This window comes from Harmonia axyridis, chromosome 1 (assembly GCF_914767665.1).
Source record: "Harmonia axyridis chromosome 1, icHarAxyr1.1, whole genome shotgun sequence".
NCBI lineage: Eukaryota > Metazoa > Arthropoda > Insecta > Coleoptera > Coccinellidae > Harmonia > Harmonia axyridis.
The window spans coordinates 37,308,422-37,329,483 of NC_059501.1; the positions used below are offsets into that span (position 1 = coordinate 37,308,422).

Sequence of the window (21,062 nt, forward strand, 5' to 3'; positions counted from 1 at the left end):
CACTAACTTGGGGGACTCCAACTTCGAGATCTCTTGGGTCAGAGAGTCTTTTGGAGTTTTTTGCTGTGAAGGAGCGATTTTGAAGAAAGTAACGGATGAGTTGATACATCGAAAGGGGCACATTCGATTCTCTTGAAGTTCGAAAACGAGATCCTCGAGATATACGGTGTCGAAAGCCTTAGAAATATTGAAACAAATTGTCGATGCATATTTCACGTTTCTGAGAATCTGATTTGTGGTGAAATATTTGGAACGGAATCTAAACTAGGAGGATATTCTTTAGCCTCATGATATTGACCAAGCGGGAATGGACGACTTTTTGGGCGAGATTCCCAATTGATGACAGGAGGTTGATTGGTAGTTCCAAAATTCCCTGTCAATGGGTGTGGCTCTAAGCTTTTTCGTCCTTCGATCCTAAAATCAGCATTCTAAAGTGCGTTATTTCAATAATCGATCTCATGAGAAGTATCAATTTTAAGGCGCGCAAATCGCATCTTTAAAATCGCATTTTTAAAAAAATTGGACAATTAAAATGTGAAATATTATGACTCCAGGAATTTCACTTTTGTGCATTAACAAGGCGACACAGTTCAAACTCTTATGGAATAAATTCTGACCCAATGCAAATCTATTTAACAAATTGAATCCAAATCGGACGAGCCAAACGTTAGATAATATGGAAATAGAGGAAATTTCACGTTTTGAACTTGCTTGCATTGTTAATGGTATTGAGACATTTTCGACAAACTAATCAGCAGAATGAAATTTCTCATTTTCGAAGATGATAAAGACTATACTCAACGATCTATAAATGTTAAACGAAAAATAAGAAGCATTTATATTATAGCATTATTCTTGACAAACAGCTCAATGAAGAAAAATATTCTATTATTTTGTTATTGAAATGATTTTTTGTTTCAGAAAAATGAATAACTGAGTGTTACATTTGAGTTTCATTTCATAGTTAATTTATACTAATAATTTGATATTATTTTATTCCATATCCAATTATTTTAAGTGCTAAGTATCATTGCACGGTGTGGCACTATACTAAACCTTATTTGTTGCAACTAAATTGAATTTACTCTTCGTTGTACTTCGAACCAAACCGAATACAAAATTTCATCGAAATCTTACCAACAGAATACGTGACATTCAGGTGTAGTCAATATCAAATATGTATAAGACCATCTACGACCTAAAACAGATATTAAGATTATAATCGGTTGAGAATTGTAGAAGTTAAGGCCGTTACAAGGATTTGACGACACAGACCGACAAACAGAAATGTCATCAAAGTTGTTCACAATAGTCTAAAGCGCATTTTATTAGGATATATTTCGAATTGCGAGATCAAAAATTGTCATATTAAATCATGGCAGTAATCTAAATTGAATCAACATAATCTTATTCAACTATGATACATTGAACAGATATTAAAATTTCGTATGTGATAAAATCATGCTTCTGAAATTCCTCGAGTATTTCTTCATTCATTATCCAGATCGGGAAGTCCTGCTCTCAGCTCATTTGCCATTATTCAATTGTAACATTGAATAATTGATCTCCCAGTTTATATGGAGAAGCAACTTCATAATATATTCTTCTCCTTGAGCCTCTCTGATCAGATAGATATCGCTTTGAGATATTCGGATCCTAAGGCACTTTTCTACAAATTACCTATAGAATCAATTACAATTTTCTGAACGGAAGCAAACACACTGACAATGAATTATCGTTTACAGATCCCAATCATGTGTGCAACGATGATTTTTGTATCGGTCTCACAAGTGGTACAGGAAGTTTTGACAAGAGTGATAACAAGGGATGTACATGCCAGTGCCATAGTTATTTACCAGCATTCAGAGAAGATCTCAATATTTGCGTGGATGACATTCAAGGTAAGTTGCAGAATAGTTTTCTTCGTGTTAGGGTTAACGACTTATTTAGAGCTTCCTGTCAATTTGAGTGTACTAACTATTTTAATTTTAAAGCATTCTCTTCTTAGTGGTCTTGAACACCTGTATTTAATTTTTTTAATACGATCTATAATGATATAAGTTATTAGAAATAATCTACAGGACAACTGCAATCAAGTCATTTCAAAATGAACTGAGGTCAAGCATAATCCAATGAAACAAATATTTTATAATTGCATTTTTTGGAATCAACTTTCGCATTTTCTTCCCAATTCTCTTTTATGTTTTTTATCGTCGTTCACTTGAAGGTATAATTTGATTTTTGTCAGAAGGTCAAAAAGATTTGTTGAGATTTAAGTCATAAATTTGTTATTGTGCAAAATCCAGGATTCTTCTTTCCACAAATTCGGTAATTTTTAACTTACTACATTTCCGGCTCCTTGACACTTGAAATTCTATCTGCAATGCAGAATTTGAAATAAACTATTTATTACTTAATAGATATTTTCATCAATAATTCGATATTTCGAGTTCCATCTGAAATTTGAATTGAATTATTTATAATTTCATATATATTTTCATCAACAATATAAAGTCACATAATGGACAAGTGTAAAAGTGTGATTATAGAGGACGACTTTGTCATCGTGAAGATAAAAATATTATTGACAATAAATCTACTTGAAATTTCTGAATGATAAATTTCTGAAAACTTTGAAATGAATGTGAAATTTTCTGGAACAGATATCCACCTATATTACATTCGAAGGTTTGATTATTTAATTTGTTATACTGAAACCAATATTTATTATTATTCCGAATGCTTTGGATTCTTATGAGGAATATTAAAGAAGAAATAAAAATTATAAAAATTCAACAATCCGAGTTCATTTTTCAGGATGAATCAAATTCACGCATAATGTAGATAATCAATTTTTTTAATGCATTATTAATAACAATTTTCCTCTAACGGAACTAAAACACTCGATAATCTTAAGATACAGAGGTTTATTATAATTTTATTTATAACCTTTATGACTGTAACTGTCATTTTATCCTTGCTACAGAAATGTGAGCTTTTATAATCATTTATTGTATCTAGTGATTGAAACGATTTTAGAACGTTCTTGCAAAAATTACTGTTTTAAATATTCCGATTTTGCTTTGCTTCTGTTTGAGATATTTCAAATCGCTATTTTTAGTACTTTTTTCTAATAATAGAATACAAACTGGTTACCATTGAAAAACTATATGTTTTTCGAATGGGACACAATTTTTTTATCAATATAAGTTTTTAGCCACTGACTCATCAAAAATCATCCCATTTTTCAAAAATTTCATCTGTTTCGAAGTTCTGAAGTTTGAAGTGGGACATTTTATATGTATATTATGTATAAATATTTTTCATTTAATTCGAGACATAATTCGTCTAGTGTTTAATTATAATCATATAATGTTCATGATTAGAGGAAATATCTATTATAACATGATATTTAGATTCTGGAGGTGAAGATTGTCCGTTGGATCAATCAAATTCTGTGTTGTTTGAATGAATTATGTCAGTTGGTTATGATGATATACTAGGCTGATTATATCACGTAATAATTAAAAATATTTGATATAAAATGTCCGAGAAAGAAATAGAAAAACCTCATGAAGTTTTCAAAAATTGGGGATATTTTACAAATCTGAGACTAAAATTTAGGTGTCCCACTCAAAAAACATCAACTTTCCCCTTAAATGGTAACTAATTTCAATGATCAGACAAAATTACTCAGAAAATTACTGAAATAAAACATTTTTGAATATTGAGATATGTAGGTATCTCAAACCGAAAATAAGATATATTTGAAAAAATGGTTTTTCAAAAACGTCTTGTAACTTGAAAAATATTCAAGATATCTAGGATCTGCTTACTGATATCTTGATATTCTAAAATAGAAATGCTGTCAGTGAACATCGATTTAGGACACCCTGAACAGCTATGTGCCCTCCAAAGACGAATAAATGGACGATATGCTAAAAGCTTTTCATGCCAAGTTAGTGCTTCATCCGTTTTTTTTATTCTTTATCATTTTTCGAAGTATGGCTGAAAAATATTTCAATTCTTTTGTGTAAATCCTGAAATAATTTTTTTCAAAAATCTTCGTTAACGACTGCTCCTTGGAAGGAAAAATTGTTAAGACTTTCTCGTTTCCCCATGAAAATTATTTCGGTAGTTTTCTTTATGTCTTTCCATGAGATGTTGGATTGCAGGTTATTGTATTATGAAACTTTGGGATAGATACATATTTCGAAAACTAAGATAGATCAGGAATTTCTGACTTAGGATATGTGTTCAGAAAACTTTTATTTTCCCATTATATCTAAAATTTCGGATAACAATAACAATAGCTTTATTCCCTGAATCCTGCACACAAATAAACAAAGAAATGGAAAACCGACAATAACAGAAAAAAAAATTTCAAACTACATCCTAGAATCTATATCACAATAACTCAAAGAAATAGAGTAGGGTTCTATATTTATAATCAAGTCTGTGAGATTTTTCTTGAATTTCCTAATATCAACTATGTCTAGTACATTTTTGGGTAGATTATTATAAAATTTAATACACAATACATATTATCAGGCAAAATGTACAAATCAGTTGTAGCTTTGTCTTCAATTGAAATTAGTTCTAAAACCATGGGTTGAAGGTTGATGTTAAATTTCGTGAAAAAATTTGGGTTTATGTTTGATAGTGGAAGTGAAAATTTTGTGCAATAAGCAAAAAGGAGGAAAAAAAGTGTCACTCCCAACATGTATAGAATATTAATTAGTACCAGTTTGGTACCGTAAAATAAATCATATCATTCAACCATTCATACTGCACTCACAGTATAACTTTACTATAGCAAGCGTCTTGTTCTATTGTTTGAAAACTAGCGTTGGCTCTAGTGAATTTTGCAGATGCGTACCCACATCAGCTCGAAGCAGGAAGTTATGCTACTTACAGCATAATTTTTCTATCGAGCTATTCTGATATAGTTCAGTGATTATCAGTAATTTATTGCGCATATACATTATAATCCTTGTAATTTTCATCTTCCAGTACGATCATTCGGAGAATGCCCGCTTTCAGGTGTAGCGTAAAATGATCAGATCGATCTACGGAAGTGTTGGGATACCATTGCTATTATATATTTAGCTGAAATAAAATGACTGTTATGAAATGAATTGATAGCCAATTTACCTTACGTTTAGGACGCCGATAACATAAATTCTATAAGCATGATTTAAATCATACATACTTACTGAACACTTTGCCTTGTAGTTCTATATAATTGCTACTGGTATATACGGGGTGTTCTGGAAATTCTAATTTTATCAGTTTTGATATGATTATCATGGGACGTGTTACGAATAAATAAGAAAACATTAATGGCAAAATGTACTTCCCAAGAAAAAACTGTAGACGATCAAGACTAGACAAAGATAGAAATGAAACTAAACGAATCGATCAGTGGCAGAAGGACATGAAAACAAGCAACCAACTTGGATGGACGTGTTAAGAGAATGCAAGATGACAAATGATCCCTAAAAATATTCCATTGGATACCAGTTGCTGGATAAAAATTAGATTGGTAATCCGCGCAAATTCTTTGAAAGGCTTGAAAAAGAACGATCGATATTTTCTTAGTCTTTTTTCTCAATCGTGTTGAGTATAATTGATAATATAACCGTGCAGCCTTTCTACAAATTCAGACGATATTTTTTCGCTGCAGACATGCAAAATGGTTTGATTTTTTTTCACAGAAATCATTTATATAGATGAAAATAGAGGTTATCCTAATATGCTACCCTGAGGTACACCCAGAAGCAGATTACTGTAAGTTGACCGATCTTGTCGGTCATCAAACTGCAGAACTTACTACTGAGTCCTGCTTGATACGATGATCTAAATCATCCTCTTATGCCTCAACTTCCAAGGAGAAGGATATCAAGGTTAACCGTTTCAAATACTCTCGATATGTCAAGCATGAACACAGCTACTTAATCTCAGCATTCCAGTGCATCCAGGACCCTTTTACTGAACTCGAACAGGAGCAATGCAGAACTTGTAGATCTTCGTTTTTGGTAGGCATGCTGATTCTTGCTCATCAGAGTCAGAAGATTGAATAATGTCAAAATCTAAATTTCCAGAATTTAAATAGGCACAGTTCTCCAGAAACTTGTAATAAAGTTAACACAACCCTTCATATAAATAAACTAACTGACAACAATGACATCATGATAAACCATGGTCCCCAAGGGAGCAATTGGCGCTCAAAACCCCATACCGCTAAGTCATTACTTCAATCGATTTTTTTTTATTACTAATTCATTTTTCAAGTTATTGACAAATGTCTCCGTTCTATTGCGCAGACCCTGAAATATTTCTCTTACAAATCTTCGTGAACACCTCTACCATTGGGGGAGGAAAAATAGGACGTTCGAAAAATTCGACTAAGAAATATTTTTTTGTAACTCTCTGTATAGCATCGAATTGAAATCAAAATCATAGCAGGTGCTTTATGAACAAATTAAATAAGAAGATATGTTTCAGCTGTTTCATAATGGGAAAATATCGATTTTGTGAAAATATTTGCTAAAATATAAAAAGTGAAAATTTTAAGACACACCAATTAATAATTTTCAATGATTAACATTTGCATAGATTTCTCCAGGTAATAATTATGGATATTTTCAAAAGAACCAATATGCGGAGCTGATAAATATTATTGTGAATACTCTATGAAATGCTATAAGCCTATAATATACAGGGTGTTCTGATTTGTTTCCGACAAACTGAAATGGGTGATGGATCACATCATTTCAAGCAAAAAAGTTCCTATGAACATGGGTCCGGAAATGCTTCGTTTCCGAGATACAGGGTGTTAAAGTTGAAAAAATAATTCCCGTTTTCTTTAATATGTTTTGACTGCTTCGAAATCCTTCCATGAAATTATTCCTATTCAAATATTTAATTTAAATTCATTTTGAAAATTTCTAAGGCGAAATGCATGCGGATTTTCTATTGCCCACTAATAAGTAGAAGTGGTATACTATGTAATTGTTGTTTGGATTTGGCTTTAAATGCGTTTTTCTCTGAAACGTTTGCCCCTAGCAACTTGAATGAGGTATACCTTTTTTAACTAGAAAAGCCTGGTGAATTATTTTTTTTAGTCCAGAATGACGTACAGGTAGGGTTGCCAGATGTATATGAGGAAAAAACCGGACAAATTTTTATTTTTTTATTAGTTCATATTACAAATTACAAAATATAACAAAAAATTACGAAAAGCTTACAGTCTACTTCTTTATATACTTAGCATTTGACGAGACTGCTTTCAACAGAGATTTATTGCTTGACATGGCATCCTTAAATTCCGTGCAACTAGCATTTATATTGACATAAACACACAATTCATATTTTACAGTGTTTACGTCGAGACGATTTCTTTCGTCAGTCCATAGATTTCCCATAACATTGACATGCGCAATATCTATCTACGTAACTACAAACAATACTATTGGTTGTCACGCGGTTGCGCTAGATATTGCGCGGTCGCGCCAGATATTGCGCGAAATTTAAAAACCGGACAATCTTCTGTCCGGTTTACCCAGATTTTTTCGAACGGACAAACATGAAAAAAACCGGACTGTCCGGTCGAAAACCGGACATCTGGCAACCCTACGTACAGGGTAGCACAGAAAAGTTGCAACGGTTTAAAGGGGACGAAATGATTGCCAGTGGCGCCCTCTAGAAAATACAACCAAATCGACCACAAATTAGAATTTCTCACCTCAAAAAACCCTATGTACCAACTTTCATGCAATTATTTGAAATCAGTCGAAAGATATTAAAGAAAACGTGAATTATTTTTTCAACTTTAACACCCTGTATCTCGGAAACGAAGCATTTCCGGACCCATGCTCATAAGAACTTTTTTGCTTAAAATGATGTGATCTATCACCCATTTCAGTTTGTCGGAAACAAATCAGAACACCCTGTATGTACTTAGTAATTTTAATAAATTGTTGAGATGTAGGTAGGTACTAATGAAAACTGAGGAAAAACTTATAGTATCATAATTCTCATTACTTCAAGTGGAAATATTTTTCAAATTAATTTTGCACAACATGATGAAGAAGACCGCCTAGAAAGTAGTCTTTTCAAAAACGCAGAATCGTTTTTTAGAGCACCGGTTGGAAGTGATTAATAGCCAGTTCATGACCGTGTCCGTGTGCATGTGAAGAATAATTCTGTATACCATGAGAAAGTTGTTTGCATGTAATAAATAATTCTTAGTTAATGTGATGACACTTGTAATCTTGAAATTGGGTAATTTATCGGATTATTATTTTGTATCTAGATAAGTGTCAAATGCATTTCTTTTTTGAAAATCTGAAGAAGGGAGTTCAAAATAATCGTAGTACATTTCAATATCAATAGAAACATTACCAAAATAGTAGAATTCAAAGAAAAATAGATCGAAACGTTTTCTTGAAATTTTGTAGGTGATTATTACTAGCTGATTTCTTGAATTCTAAAACAGAAGCACGCTCATGAGTATTTTGTCAGAAGCACTATTTCATGTAAAAAAAATAGGTTCATAATAACCACCAATACTTCTGATATTCGTTAATTAATTGTTTGGAGTCATTCGGGGAAAAATAAATTTAACCCAGCATGGATCATCCAGGCTCGAGAATACGATCTAAGAAATTTGAAGGCAAAAATTAAGGAATCAAATATTGAAATATTCATATATACAGAAATTCACTACCCATAATTATGATACATCAAACGAGTATTGGAATTATTTCACTAAATATAAATTTTTTTACATTTTACCGCAAAGATGTAGCTCTAAGGCTGGTTTTAGAGTCACGCTGACCGTCAGCGCTGAAGCCTACGCGCGTAGCGCTCAGCACGTAGCAACTAGAAATTTGTTTCAGAGTCACGCTGAACGTCGTGAGGTACAGTCATGCCCAACCACAACTTCAATCAAAAAACCAGTTTCAATATCGCGATTCATTCTTGCGTTGACTGTCCCCGTCAGCGCGTACGTTTTACGTAACACAGTAACGCTCCCTGAGCCCGATAGCGCGTCAGCGTGGCCTGGTCAGCGGCGCTGACGCGTGGCGCGTACGCGCTCGATTCCTCAGCGCTGACGGCGGTCAGCGCTGAGCCGTCAGCGTTATTCTAAAGCGCTTCATAAGTAATCATACATATTGGCCTGTCAGCGCCGACGGTCAGCGTGACTCTAAAACCAGCCTAATGGTTCAAGAGTACCTACGGTAGTACGTAGATCTTCAATAGTGCCGTCTGAATATGAACATCACAATCTGGTTTATTCAATACGCTGTAGTGGTCCGATGTTCTGAGCGCTCAGCTAGTGAAGTATTCTACGATGATATCATAAAACATTGTGTGAAATCGTTACGATGTATATATTTGACGAATTAAACTAAAAATTTAAAAGTTCAATTCTTTACGATTTAGTACCGTATACTCAACTCTCAAATATTTCAGTGTCAACAGATCCCACCAAGAAATTTTGCATGATTTAAAACGATTTAAACTATGTACAAGTTAATTGCGTCATTAGGAAAACTCACAATGGAAAATCTAGCAAATATAAAAAAAATATTAACAATATATTAATTGTTAATATTAACAATATATTAATTGTTGATATTTTTTTATATAATAATTAAAAATAATAATGATAATATTAATTGAAATATTAATAATATATCTGACTAGGTTGAAATTTACTTGTATCCACTACACAATCGCTTCTTCTAGGAGATTCAGAATAGAAAATATTGAATATTTTACAACTGCACCAAAATTATTCACTTTTTCTCTGAAAATGAAATTTTTTTTTTCCGGTGGAATCAGCTCTCTTCATTGTGAGAGTCATTGATACACTTATGTATAATTCGGGGTTAGGAAATTTATATCAAGTGATTAAAACAAGTTTCATACTAAATATGTCTTTATTATCAAAAATATGATATGATACAATTTGGGGATTACATTGTGTAACCGTGCACATTCAAACTTATTTCAAATTCATCATCAGACACATAGTATCTGATTACGTCCTTACGACCCATCAAGCTTTTGAATTTGGGTTCTAATATGAAGTATTCAAGGTCAATTTATTCACCATTTATTCCACTTACATCGTCAAGTGTGGCTTTAGAAACGATTCGAAATATCACTTTATTCTACAGCGTCGAATGAATTCACAGTTATTGAGTCATTAATTCAATGAATTTATTTGGGAAAAAAGGTGAGAGGAAAGATGAATATTATATCCAACTGTTTTGAGTCGATTAGAGGTAATTATAACATATGATTTATATTTTTATGAGGCATGTCGCAGTAGGCAGCTTGACTTCGATTGCAAAGGTGAATTCAATTATTTGGCGGCTTTTCACTTAACTAATTAATTAAATATTGATATATAAGTATTACACTCCTTCAGTCACTCATTGAATTCTTTTTCTCTATTATATGTTGAATCTAGATCACTTGGCCATGAGGAATCGAGATCAAACCTTAATTGGCAAAAAGTTTTGTATTCTTGATTTTACTTTCCATCTTATCGATCGATGGACCATGAATTTGACTCGTTTTCTTATTGATCTATTAGTTTTATACGGCTCATTGAAGAAACGACAAATTCTTTTGATGATCGGAATACCACTCTCTTTAATCTCTTTAATATACCGGGTGATTTTTTCAAGTTGAATAATCGACTTTGAATTTTCCGTCCAAACGACCTTAATGTGTCCCATTAATCAACTATTCCAACTATTCGTTGGAATATTCTGTGCATGGAGATAGACGGCTTGACAATGATTTGAAACAAAAACCAATAATTTCGGCATTTTTACATGATCAGTGATAGCACATGTACTGAAAACGAACAGTTCAGCAGAAAATGTTCAAAATTCATGTGAAGGTCATTCAGACGGAAAATTCAAACTCGAAAACACAGCCATTTGTGATGATTAGTGAAAGATTGTTCAAACAAAACTTTTGTATTTTTGTAGAATATCAATGTGGAATGAAAACAGGGGTGTCCATTTGAAATTCCAAAGTTAACCCTCGTACCCACCACAAGGATTAAATGGAACTTAACAGAGTTTCTAGCATTAGTGGACTTCCCTCTCAAAACCAACGACTTTTTTATCGAAACATTATTCTGTAAGATGTTTCCTTTTCGAAATTTTTAAATGATTCAAAAATATCAATCGGTACACTAATAATTTTAAAATCTCTTAATAACTTAGCACCCTGCACTATCCAACGTAGAGCTATAATCTATTTTTCTTACAACAATTTTGAATATAATCTAGTTCTTCTTGCATATGTGAGTAATATTCATGTCATTCACAATCTAATAATCTTCAAGTAAACAGCGTAGCATAACCTCACATACATCAAAAGTCATATGTATCACAAATATCACAAAATAGAAGTGGTTCCAAGTTTGAACCTTGAGGAACACCAGATGACACTAGGTAAATGTTCTAGAAGACAATCTGTTTTCTAATAGATAAGTGGAACGACACAAAGTCTCGTATTTTCAGTGAAACCGGTCGCACAGAATGTTTTGGTCCATTCTGTCGAATGCTTTCGCAAAATCAGTAAAATCCATCTTCTTGTTATCATTTGGTGGTTGTGCGATTGTTGAAATATTGAACGTTTATTGAGATATTATACAACCACAATGTATACATACAGGGTGTGGCGTAATTAATGGATAATCCTGTACTGGCGAATAGGGGAGGTCATGGCCGACCAGAAAATGTAAAGTTATGTTCAGTAAAAATATCATAGTTTTCGAGATATCGGACAATTTCATTTTTTTCTAAAAAGTGCACCTTTACTCACTAATTTCAATGCTGTGATCACAAATCTTGGTATTTCTTTGGGCATTGTTTTTTATTTTACTCTCAAATAGCTGTACTAAGAGATAAACTACCAAATTCCTACCATCTTGCTTAATTAAGAAAAAAAAAGTAGGATTTTCCTCATGTTTGCAAATTCACTTACTTTTTTCTTTAAGTTTCAGTCGTTATGAAGGAAAAAAATTGTATTGAGACCTTTGTGAACATTTCATAAATAAATTGTCCATTTGATTGCGGTTCTAAAATGGTATAATACATGTTATTCTTTTATTGGGTGCTCGGAGTACGTTTCATTATCACAACTGAGGTACTAATTTCAGTGAAAGAGAGTTTTAGGGATTTTTGATAAAACCTAATAATGGTTCAATAAAACACAGTAAAATTTTCACTAATTAGATTATATAGCTCATGTTTGGATGAACCAATAAAATCTGTGAATTTCTCATAGTTACGACGTATTGATAAGTAGGTGTACCTACCCTTGACGACGTGGTATAATCGAATTGGTACTTCGCCTCCTGCCATATTGTGATCATTTCCATAGTAACGTTTTTGGACGTTCGCCAAAAAATAAATAAAAATCAAGCTCAGTGAAATGTCATTGAATTTTTTAAAATGCAGCGTTTTGGTTATAGAAATTGAAAATATTATTTGTTATATAATCGTAAAGAATAACAACTCGAGCATAAACAACCACTCGAGCTGCGCTCTCGTGATGTTTCGCGAACTACGTCTCGTGACTCGGTGTATAATCGAGTGTATAATCGAATATTGTCTATGGTCTTGTGATATTATAACTGATTATTTTGATTATTATCGCTGCTAGATTAATTCAGTTCTGAAGGCTGAAAAATGTTTTCTATATAATACTCAAGATTTAACTGTGTTTTATTATTTTTAGAACGTATTAATCAATCTTCAGTAGGGTCATTCGTTAAAGTAGATTGTATTCACTCAATATGAGATATCTTTATTATGCACGTCTAAAATTCTTCTCATTTCAGTATTTCCTGAGACCACAAGCCGATTACATAATCAGAACTATAAAAAATCTAAAGAGAATATTGGAAAAGAAATATTCCGTCTTTGCAGACCAATCGGCTTGAGTCGCGTGTATATAGAAAATAATCATTTCAAGCTAAGTGCAAGCAGGTGAACAGAGTGATCAGCACGATATAAAATTCAAACAGAATATCCAAAAACAAAAATCAGATTTTTTAGTTAAAACAGCTTTGACCAAGTTGAAATTTGGCAAGTTTACATAGAATTGCATTTCCGAGCTTAGTGCAATACCATACTGTTGACAGAACTATAGAAAATTCAAGAAGAATAACGAGGAATGAGGAAAGCTGACTCGAAGTGAAGAGCTTTTGAAAGTTCATTCATTCATTGGATCTCTAAGGGTAGAATTGGCGTATAAATTAACTAGCGTTAAAAGCTCCTAATTTAAAATCAGTGCTATTTTGCTCTTTTTCAATTTAGTTTGATGTCCGCTAGATTCAATTCGGGATTCTTCATTTAAGCATATTCATATTTTTGAATACTCATTGGAATACTATCATTCTGATTCTTTTCAGAAACTATAAAAATCATCACATCTTTCCTGGATGTACTCTGTTCAACCATATCTTCAAAATCATTAGCATTACCGTTTACACCACCAGGTTCTGTAGATTCATTTCTTCTCATCACTCACATGTCGTTGTAGGTTTATTATTATATTTTTCACATTTTTTGTGATTGTCAATCTTCTTGTTATTGATGAATCTTTTTTTGGATCGATCTGTATTCGGAGTTAGTCACAAGTTATATTGAGTTGATAATATAATGCCCATAATGCATCACATGTGATGTGCCTGATGCATTATGGGCATGATATTATCCATCTACCCTATGCTCCACATAGTTCGTTATGAGATAATCAGCTATATTTAATTGAAAGTCTGGGATTGTGCCTTCAGGAGGACATCCATCACCGTATTGAAATTATTAACAGACGCTTGAAACGATAGATAATGCATGATAGAGGTTTGGAAAATTATCGATTTTGCTTGTACTTATCTGTTTATATTGAAACCGTTATCTAAGAAATCATTGGAAGAATTTGAAAAATGTTGAAAGCTGCGAAAGCATTATTCCTTTCATACCAACATCTGGTCACTTGTGCACTTTCCACATCCATAAATTTTAGGGAAGTAATGGAGTTATTTGGATTTCAATAGGTGCTCAATCTCAGTCTGTATCCATCGAATGATATATTAGTAATTTTAATTTCCAATAGGTATTTATTACATAAGAGCCCGACTTTTTTCTATAGGCCAGTAATACGACACCAGAATGAATCTATTCAATAATGCTTGCTACTGGTGTTCAGCATTCCATTGAATCGATGAATGAGCACTTACCACACCGTTTTTTACATATTTACAGAAAAGACTTTCCCATCACGTTTCATCTTGGTTTATCTTCAGATATCTTGAATAGACAAAACGTTGCAATGAATGATTCATGAATGAAATCTCGTTGAAGGTGAAGCAAAGTGAAATTACACATGGAAAAAGACGCCGATTGTTTTTCACTACCTATGACTGTGCTTTCAGTTACCAATTAGAAGATTGAAACTCGTTCCAGTCGGCTGACTATCGTAACTGTATTTTTGACGATTATATTATGAATTTTAATATGAAAAGTAACGAATTATTGCATTTACGGTACCTGGTTGTTTTGACGAGTATACGAGCAGTAATAAAATTGCAGGGATCTTCATTAAAATGAACGAAAACGGTCGAATTTTTTACGGAGACTCTTTTAAATTGCCATCAGTTTCAAGAAGGGGAACGGATTATACGCATCAACAAGTCAAACTTGAACCAAAGTGCTGAATGTTAATTGTGGGAATGCAATTATCATATGATAGAAATTTTGGACGAACATAAGCTACATTTCTAGGAAAACAAGTGAAATTTGGAAATAACAATAGGTATACCAGAATACTTTGACTAGACTGAACTGAGTAGTTGATTCTCAAGTAAAGCATCAAAAATGATATGTAAAAGAAAAAGAAGGGATTTTTTTTACCTCTAAACTGTATCTACTAATAGAGTTGTCAATTATGAATTATCATACCATCTGATAAATGTTCGAGATAATTGAATATCCAAACAACTCTTGCTCTTTGTATCATCTTTCAAGCAATTATAGATTATACAGGAGGTGCTTTTTCAATATTTTTTTTCGATACCTTTTTGAAGTAAACATTTATTCATATTATTGATCGGAAAATAAACAACATATCAACTTTTGTACTCAATACTTTTCTTATACCGTGATGTCCTAGTAAACATGCAACATTTCTAAATTTCTGATTTCTAATGTTTAGATAGATATTACCTATAATACTCATATTATAATTCTTCTTGAATTAATACGTGTAAGCACCAGGGTCGTCGCTAGGGGGTAGGCAGGGTAGGCGGTCGCCTAGGGCGGCAAAATTCAAGGGCGGCATTTCAAGCTTGATCAACAAAAATTACATGTGTAGAAATTCAAAGTACTAAATGAGATTTAGTACGCTTCACGTTGCTGAATTTTATTGTCATTTGGGGTTCTGAATTATTTTCTTTTCAATTTTCTAATTAGAATGTTGGTTCCTCAGAATGGAATGCAAAATATAAGAAAACAATTCCATTTTACACTTCCAACTGATCCTTCTTAAGAAATATAAGAAGTTTTATTATTTCAAACCACATTCTATTATTTTATAATATTCATTTTTTATATCAAATCATCTAGTGTTGGGAGTGGGCGCATTCGAATTAAATAATGGTTCTTCTGCATCATTCTATTATTTTACTCGATAATCTTACACAAATTTTCGAACTTTTTCTAAAATTAAAACTGAGCTAGGAACCTGAAACTGCAGGACCCACTCAAGAGGAGCGACAACTGATGGAGGGCGGCATTATCTTCTTTTTCTGGGAAATCTGGATTACTGGAAAAACGAATAAAAATTTTTTTTGATTTGAACGAATTTCACTAATGATTTTTTTTATCAAATTTACTAATCTTAAATATATTTGCATCGTGAATATCTGTAACATCTATTCGAATTTAAAATAATTGTTATTATCCGATTATCCAATATTAATTTTTAGCATTCTGCAGAGTAAGCTTCTGTTAGGGCGGCAAAATGGGTCTCTGCCTAGGGTGGCAGTTTAGCTAGCGACGGCCTTGGTAAGTACACGATAACTCTCGAACGAAATGTTCACGATATGTTCAGGATCCAAATAACTTGGTTGAGTTAGATCCATTAGAATTTTGTTTTTTGAATAATTGAAACAATACCCATACGATTGAACTGCAACTTATGTAGAAATCAGTTGCAAAACAGCGAAATGAATGTTACTTCAGAAGACAGACCAGGAACTTCTGAAAGAATTGTGTTCAAAAGTTTTAATTTGGTTGTAAAATAATGGTTAGAGGGTTCATTCAAAATTTCTCCGTAAAATCTCCTTCCATTCTTTCTTCATTTTTGGTATTGAATTCGCAATTTTTTGAATTGCATCACCATTTTGTCGCATTTTTTCTTATTACATATGAATCCTTATAATCTTGAGTTATACTCGAACTCTATACATATAATCCGCACACTTCACGTAGGATAGGTACTTGAATAAAATAATTTATGTACAGCCACATCATTTCTGAGTTCGGAATTTAGGCACTTCTATTTTAATTTAATCCTCTGGATTAGTTATGAAACCAACTCATTCAAGGCTAAAATGTATTATCAAATTCACGTCAACAGAAGAAACCATTGAAATAATTCAGGTGTGTTATGAAAAAATGCCACAAAAACGCAGTACACTTCTAAGGATTTGATTGGTACATGTACAAAAAAGGTATCGAATTACTTGAACAAAGGACAGAAAACTTTGAATAATAAAAGTTATTTCGTCTGTTTTGTATATACTTTTTCTATCCAAAATAAGTTATTACAGTTCAAATGTTTGTGTTGATTGATGAAGAGAAATATATAGTTATTATGTTATTCATTATAATATTCAAATATTAAAAATTCTGAAACAAGTGATGCAAGGTCAAGGTAACTTTTAAAACGGTCTATTTATTGTACAAAAGAGGACACTTCGGACAATATTTAGACTGAATGAACAGAAAAAAACATTATGCAGAAACATATTTGAAAACTTAAAACATCCTCGTTTTTTCCAAGTCTGTTTATATACAGAATTTTTATTTTTTTCACTTAAATAAATTTCAAAATTTCAAATCTCAATAATAAGGATTGCATATTTCTTTTCCCTCACATTTATCTTTTACAGAATGCAATCTGTGTACTGCAATCAAATTACTCAACTTTTTCCCAGATACATTTTTAGGATACTAAGGGCCAGTTGCACCATTTGCCTAAACATTGATTAAAATTCAAACATTGATTAATTTCTGATTTATCTTGAGAAATTATAGAGTAATCAACGTTTAAATTTTTAATCAATGTTTAGGCAAATGGTGAAACTGGCCAAAAGGTTTATAACTACTTCTCTCAATAAATCTCGTCACCGAAAAATCATGAATATTGAATTTTATTCGATTTTTGAATTCGAGTGTGCTCGTGAGCGCTGGTAATGTCCGAGGAAAGGTAATTTTTGATTCCCAGGATTCTTTATTTTTATAATCTACCCAATTATGAAATGATGCTCGACTCAAACTTTGAATATAAAAGTATGTATATATCATCATTATTATTTGCTAAAACAAAAGTTTATACGTCTTTTGAAAACCTACCGTCGAAGCCAAAGAAGACTCAATGATAGTAAAAAAAAATTGTTCTATTAATACTTCAGATCTTTGACTATATATTTCATATGTTTATATTTGTCACCCTCTCATTCAACATTATTTCTTTTCTGAAATACCAGCTTGAAAATGTATAACAAATTAATTCTTCCAGTGATTCATGATATTCAGATGATGGAATGAAATTACTTAAGGGGTAATTTGAAATTTCGATAGATTTTCATCCCGCTTAGCTAGAACCAACCAAGAGGTCGACACACTATAACGGGCTCGAATCACTTGTAGCCATCAATTTGAACTCGGTCCTTTGTTGCTTCGGTTAAAATGAAATCTCCATTCAAATTAATGATAGGTACGGAATTCCGATAGCGCAGTATGTCTCTTCCAAACGTCATATGGTCAATACGAAGGTCGTTCGAACTGTTTACAAATCGTAACTATTTCATGGGTATTTCACGAATTTCTTCGGTGTTAATGGACCCGTTAGGTTACTGGTTATGTTCGAATGAACGATTCAATCGTTAGAAATGAGCTTGTTTGATATGATGATTAGGATTCGAAATAGATAGATCCATATTAGGATATATTGCTACTAGATTCAGTAAGCACCTAAATTATGGAGAATGAGGGATACGCTCATTTTGTTTTCGAATTCCCGTTTTTTAATTTAATTATGAAATAGTAACTCTACTTTATCTTATCTAAGGAGGTATTTCAAGTCAACTATATACATACAGGAAAAATTAGGGGAACTGACAAAATTTCGATAACGAAGTTTGTAGTTCACTTTCTCTTGAACCACTCTGACTATTTTAGCTTTTTTTTTATTCTAGCTTGATTTCCTGGAAATATAACTGTTCGAATGCCATTCTCAGTTAATTTGTTTTTTGTATACCGGGGCGAACAAAAAGATGGAAAACCAAGCTTGTATTCAGAACTCCCTGTGGGGTGGATTGTTGAGAGACGAGAATGTTTACGAACACTTAGATGTTGACTCATCTTTTTTGAACATTTCTTCTTTTCAATAATTGTGATATCTTATTGAGAGAATATTAGGCCAATTGAGAAGTCACCGGTCTGATGCATAGTTGTCGGTGCTAGTATTAAATCCATATGATTTTTAGTAAGTACCAACCTTCAAACGATACGTGTCAAAATTTGACAGCAGTCCGAACATAAGTTTTGTTATTTGAAAAAAGATAGAAAAAAAAGAATTTCGTGTGCTGATAAAATAATGCTTTTTGAAGAGAAAAATATAGTTGAAGCAAAATCTTGGCTTGATGAAGGGTTTCCAGGGTCTGCACCAGGAAAATCAACCATCATTGATTGGTATGCTAAGTTTGAACGTGGTGAAATGAGCACCGAAGACGGCGAACGCATTGGATGCCCAAAAGAGGGTGTCACCGACGAAAAAATCAAAAAACTTCACCAAATAATTTTGAGTCCGTGAAGTGAAGTTGATCGAAATAACAGACATTGTGAAGATATCATTCAAGAATATTTGTACATGAGAAAGCTGTCTGCAAAATATAGGTGCCGCGCGAGCTCACAATCAGTGTTTGAAGCTGTCCAAGTGCAATAAATCTAAAATTTTGTGTCGATATGTGACAATGGATGAAACATGGCTCCATCATTTCACTCAATTACCTCCAAAAGGGCCAGACCGTCAACCGCGACTATTGGATTGTTTGAAGGATGAAATCGTTAAAAAACGGTCCAATTTGAAGAAAGAAAAGGGCTGGGCTGTTTCATCAAGACAATGCACCGTGTCACAGATCAATTAAAGCAATGGACAAATTGCATGAATTTGGTTTCGAATTGCATCCGCATCCACTGCATTCGCAAGATCTGGCCTCCATCGATTTTTTCCTATTCTCAGACCTCAAAAGATTGCTCGCTGAAAAGAAATTTAGCGCCAATGAAGAAGTTATCGCAGAAGCTGAGGCCTATTTTGAAACCAAAGACAAATCGTACTACAAAAATGGTATCGAAAAGTCGGAAGATCGCTATAAACGCTGTATCGCCGTCGAAGGCAACTTTATTTTTTATGGAGAAGAACAATAAAAAATTACAGTTTTTAATAGCCTTCGTCTAGTTTATATTCTGTCTTAAAGCTAATTATGAATGGGATAAATCAATTCGAAACAGAATGTTCGAGAAAATCATTTGAAACCAGTGCTAAATTATTCCTACAAATCGTCGTAAAGTATTTATTGCCAAGTACAATTTCACGACACGTGGAGATGATCTAAACTCCAAATCAATTCTTTGGATTAAATAATGAGATTAAAAAAATCGTACCTATAATAATAGGAGTCTCCATTTGAAGAAACTGACAAATTAAGAGTTTCTCAGGTGATCAGATTAATGTAAAAACACTAAAATTTTGACATATTATTGAATATTCTCTCAAATAGCAAGGCAACGTCTGCCAGGTCAGCTGAACAGCCAGATATAGATCAACCATGAAAATGTTGGGATTAGAATTTTGGGTGGAACATAACTTTTGAATTTTATGATTCTGAGTAGAAGATGAAAATTTTCAAATTTGAAGCCTCAATTTTCTTAATCGTGTTTACGAGCTAGCGGGACCAATGTTGAATAACAAATAATGATCTCCCGAAATTAGCTTTTATATGGCTTCCGAAAAAAGCTCCACATCAAGGCTTGGAACACTTTTTTTTTCAAATAATATATTTTTCTTGGATAATTCAACTCAATAAAATTTAGTATTCATTTTATTATATCAAAAATCCTAAATTGAACATAATATTCATTATTCATTGCCTGTTAAGCGGAACAAATATCGCCGGGTCAGCTACTTTGATATAAATATAAAGCACAAAGAGCAACGGCATCAATTTGGACCCTTGTGGAATTCCCTTGTGAATACTGAAAAGATGAAGAATTGAGAAGTGTGTTATTTTGCGCCAAATTTCTTCTTCTAAGGAAGTTGCTGCATCTGGAAATAATATTTTAGAACACTCATATTAATTTACCCTAGAGAATATATCGGATGATGGGACAAAAATATTCAATACAGGAAATGCAAAAATATGTATGCACATACATAAAGAGAATGCGAATTAGTTATAAATGCTGCGAATGATTCCTTTTTAGATTACACGATACTTGAACACCAGAAATGCATTGAGTGCATTTCATATGAATGCACTTTCTTCTTCTCCACAAAGTGGGTAAAAGTTAACAAAAAATCTATCGAATGTATAATAATCAAGAAAGATTGAAATAATTGCACTGCTGAGAATATTACGTCGAATTAAAAACCGTTTTAGTGAAAGCTCTCTTCTCATGACTGTACAAATTCAAACATATTTACCACATCGATACAGTGAGTAGTTGAGATTCATT

The 21,062-nt window shown here is 32.7% G+C and overlaps 1 protein-coding gene across 1 annotated transcript in view; it reads left to right on the forward strand.

Moving 5' to 3' along the window:
* LOC123676793 overlaps positions 1–21,062 on the forward strand; it is a 118,988-nt gene that overhangs the window by 34,600 nt on the left and 63,326 nt on the right. The window contains exon 3 of the mRNA XM_045613015.1: positions 1,746–1,901. Coding sequence (XP_045468971.1) covers positions 1,746–1,901 — 156 coding nt within the window. The remainder of the gene's footprint in view (positions 1–1,745; positions 1,902–21,062) is intronic.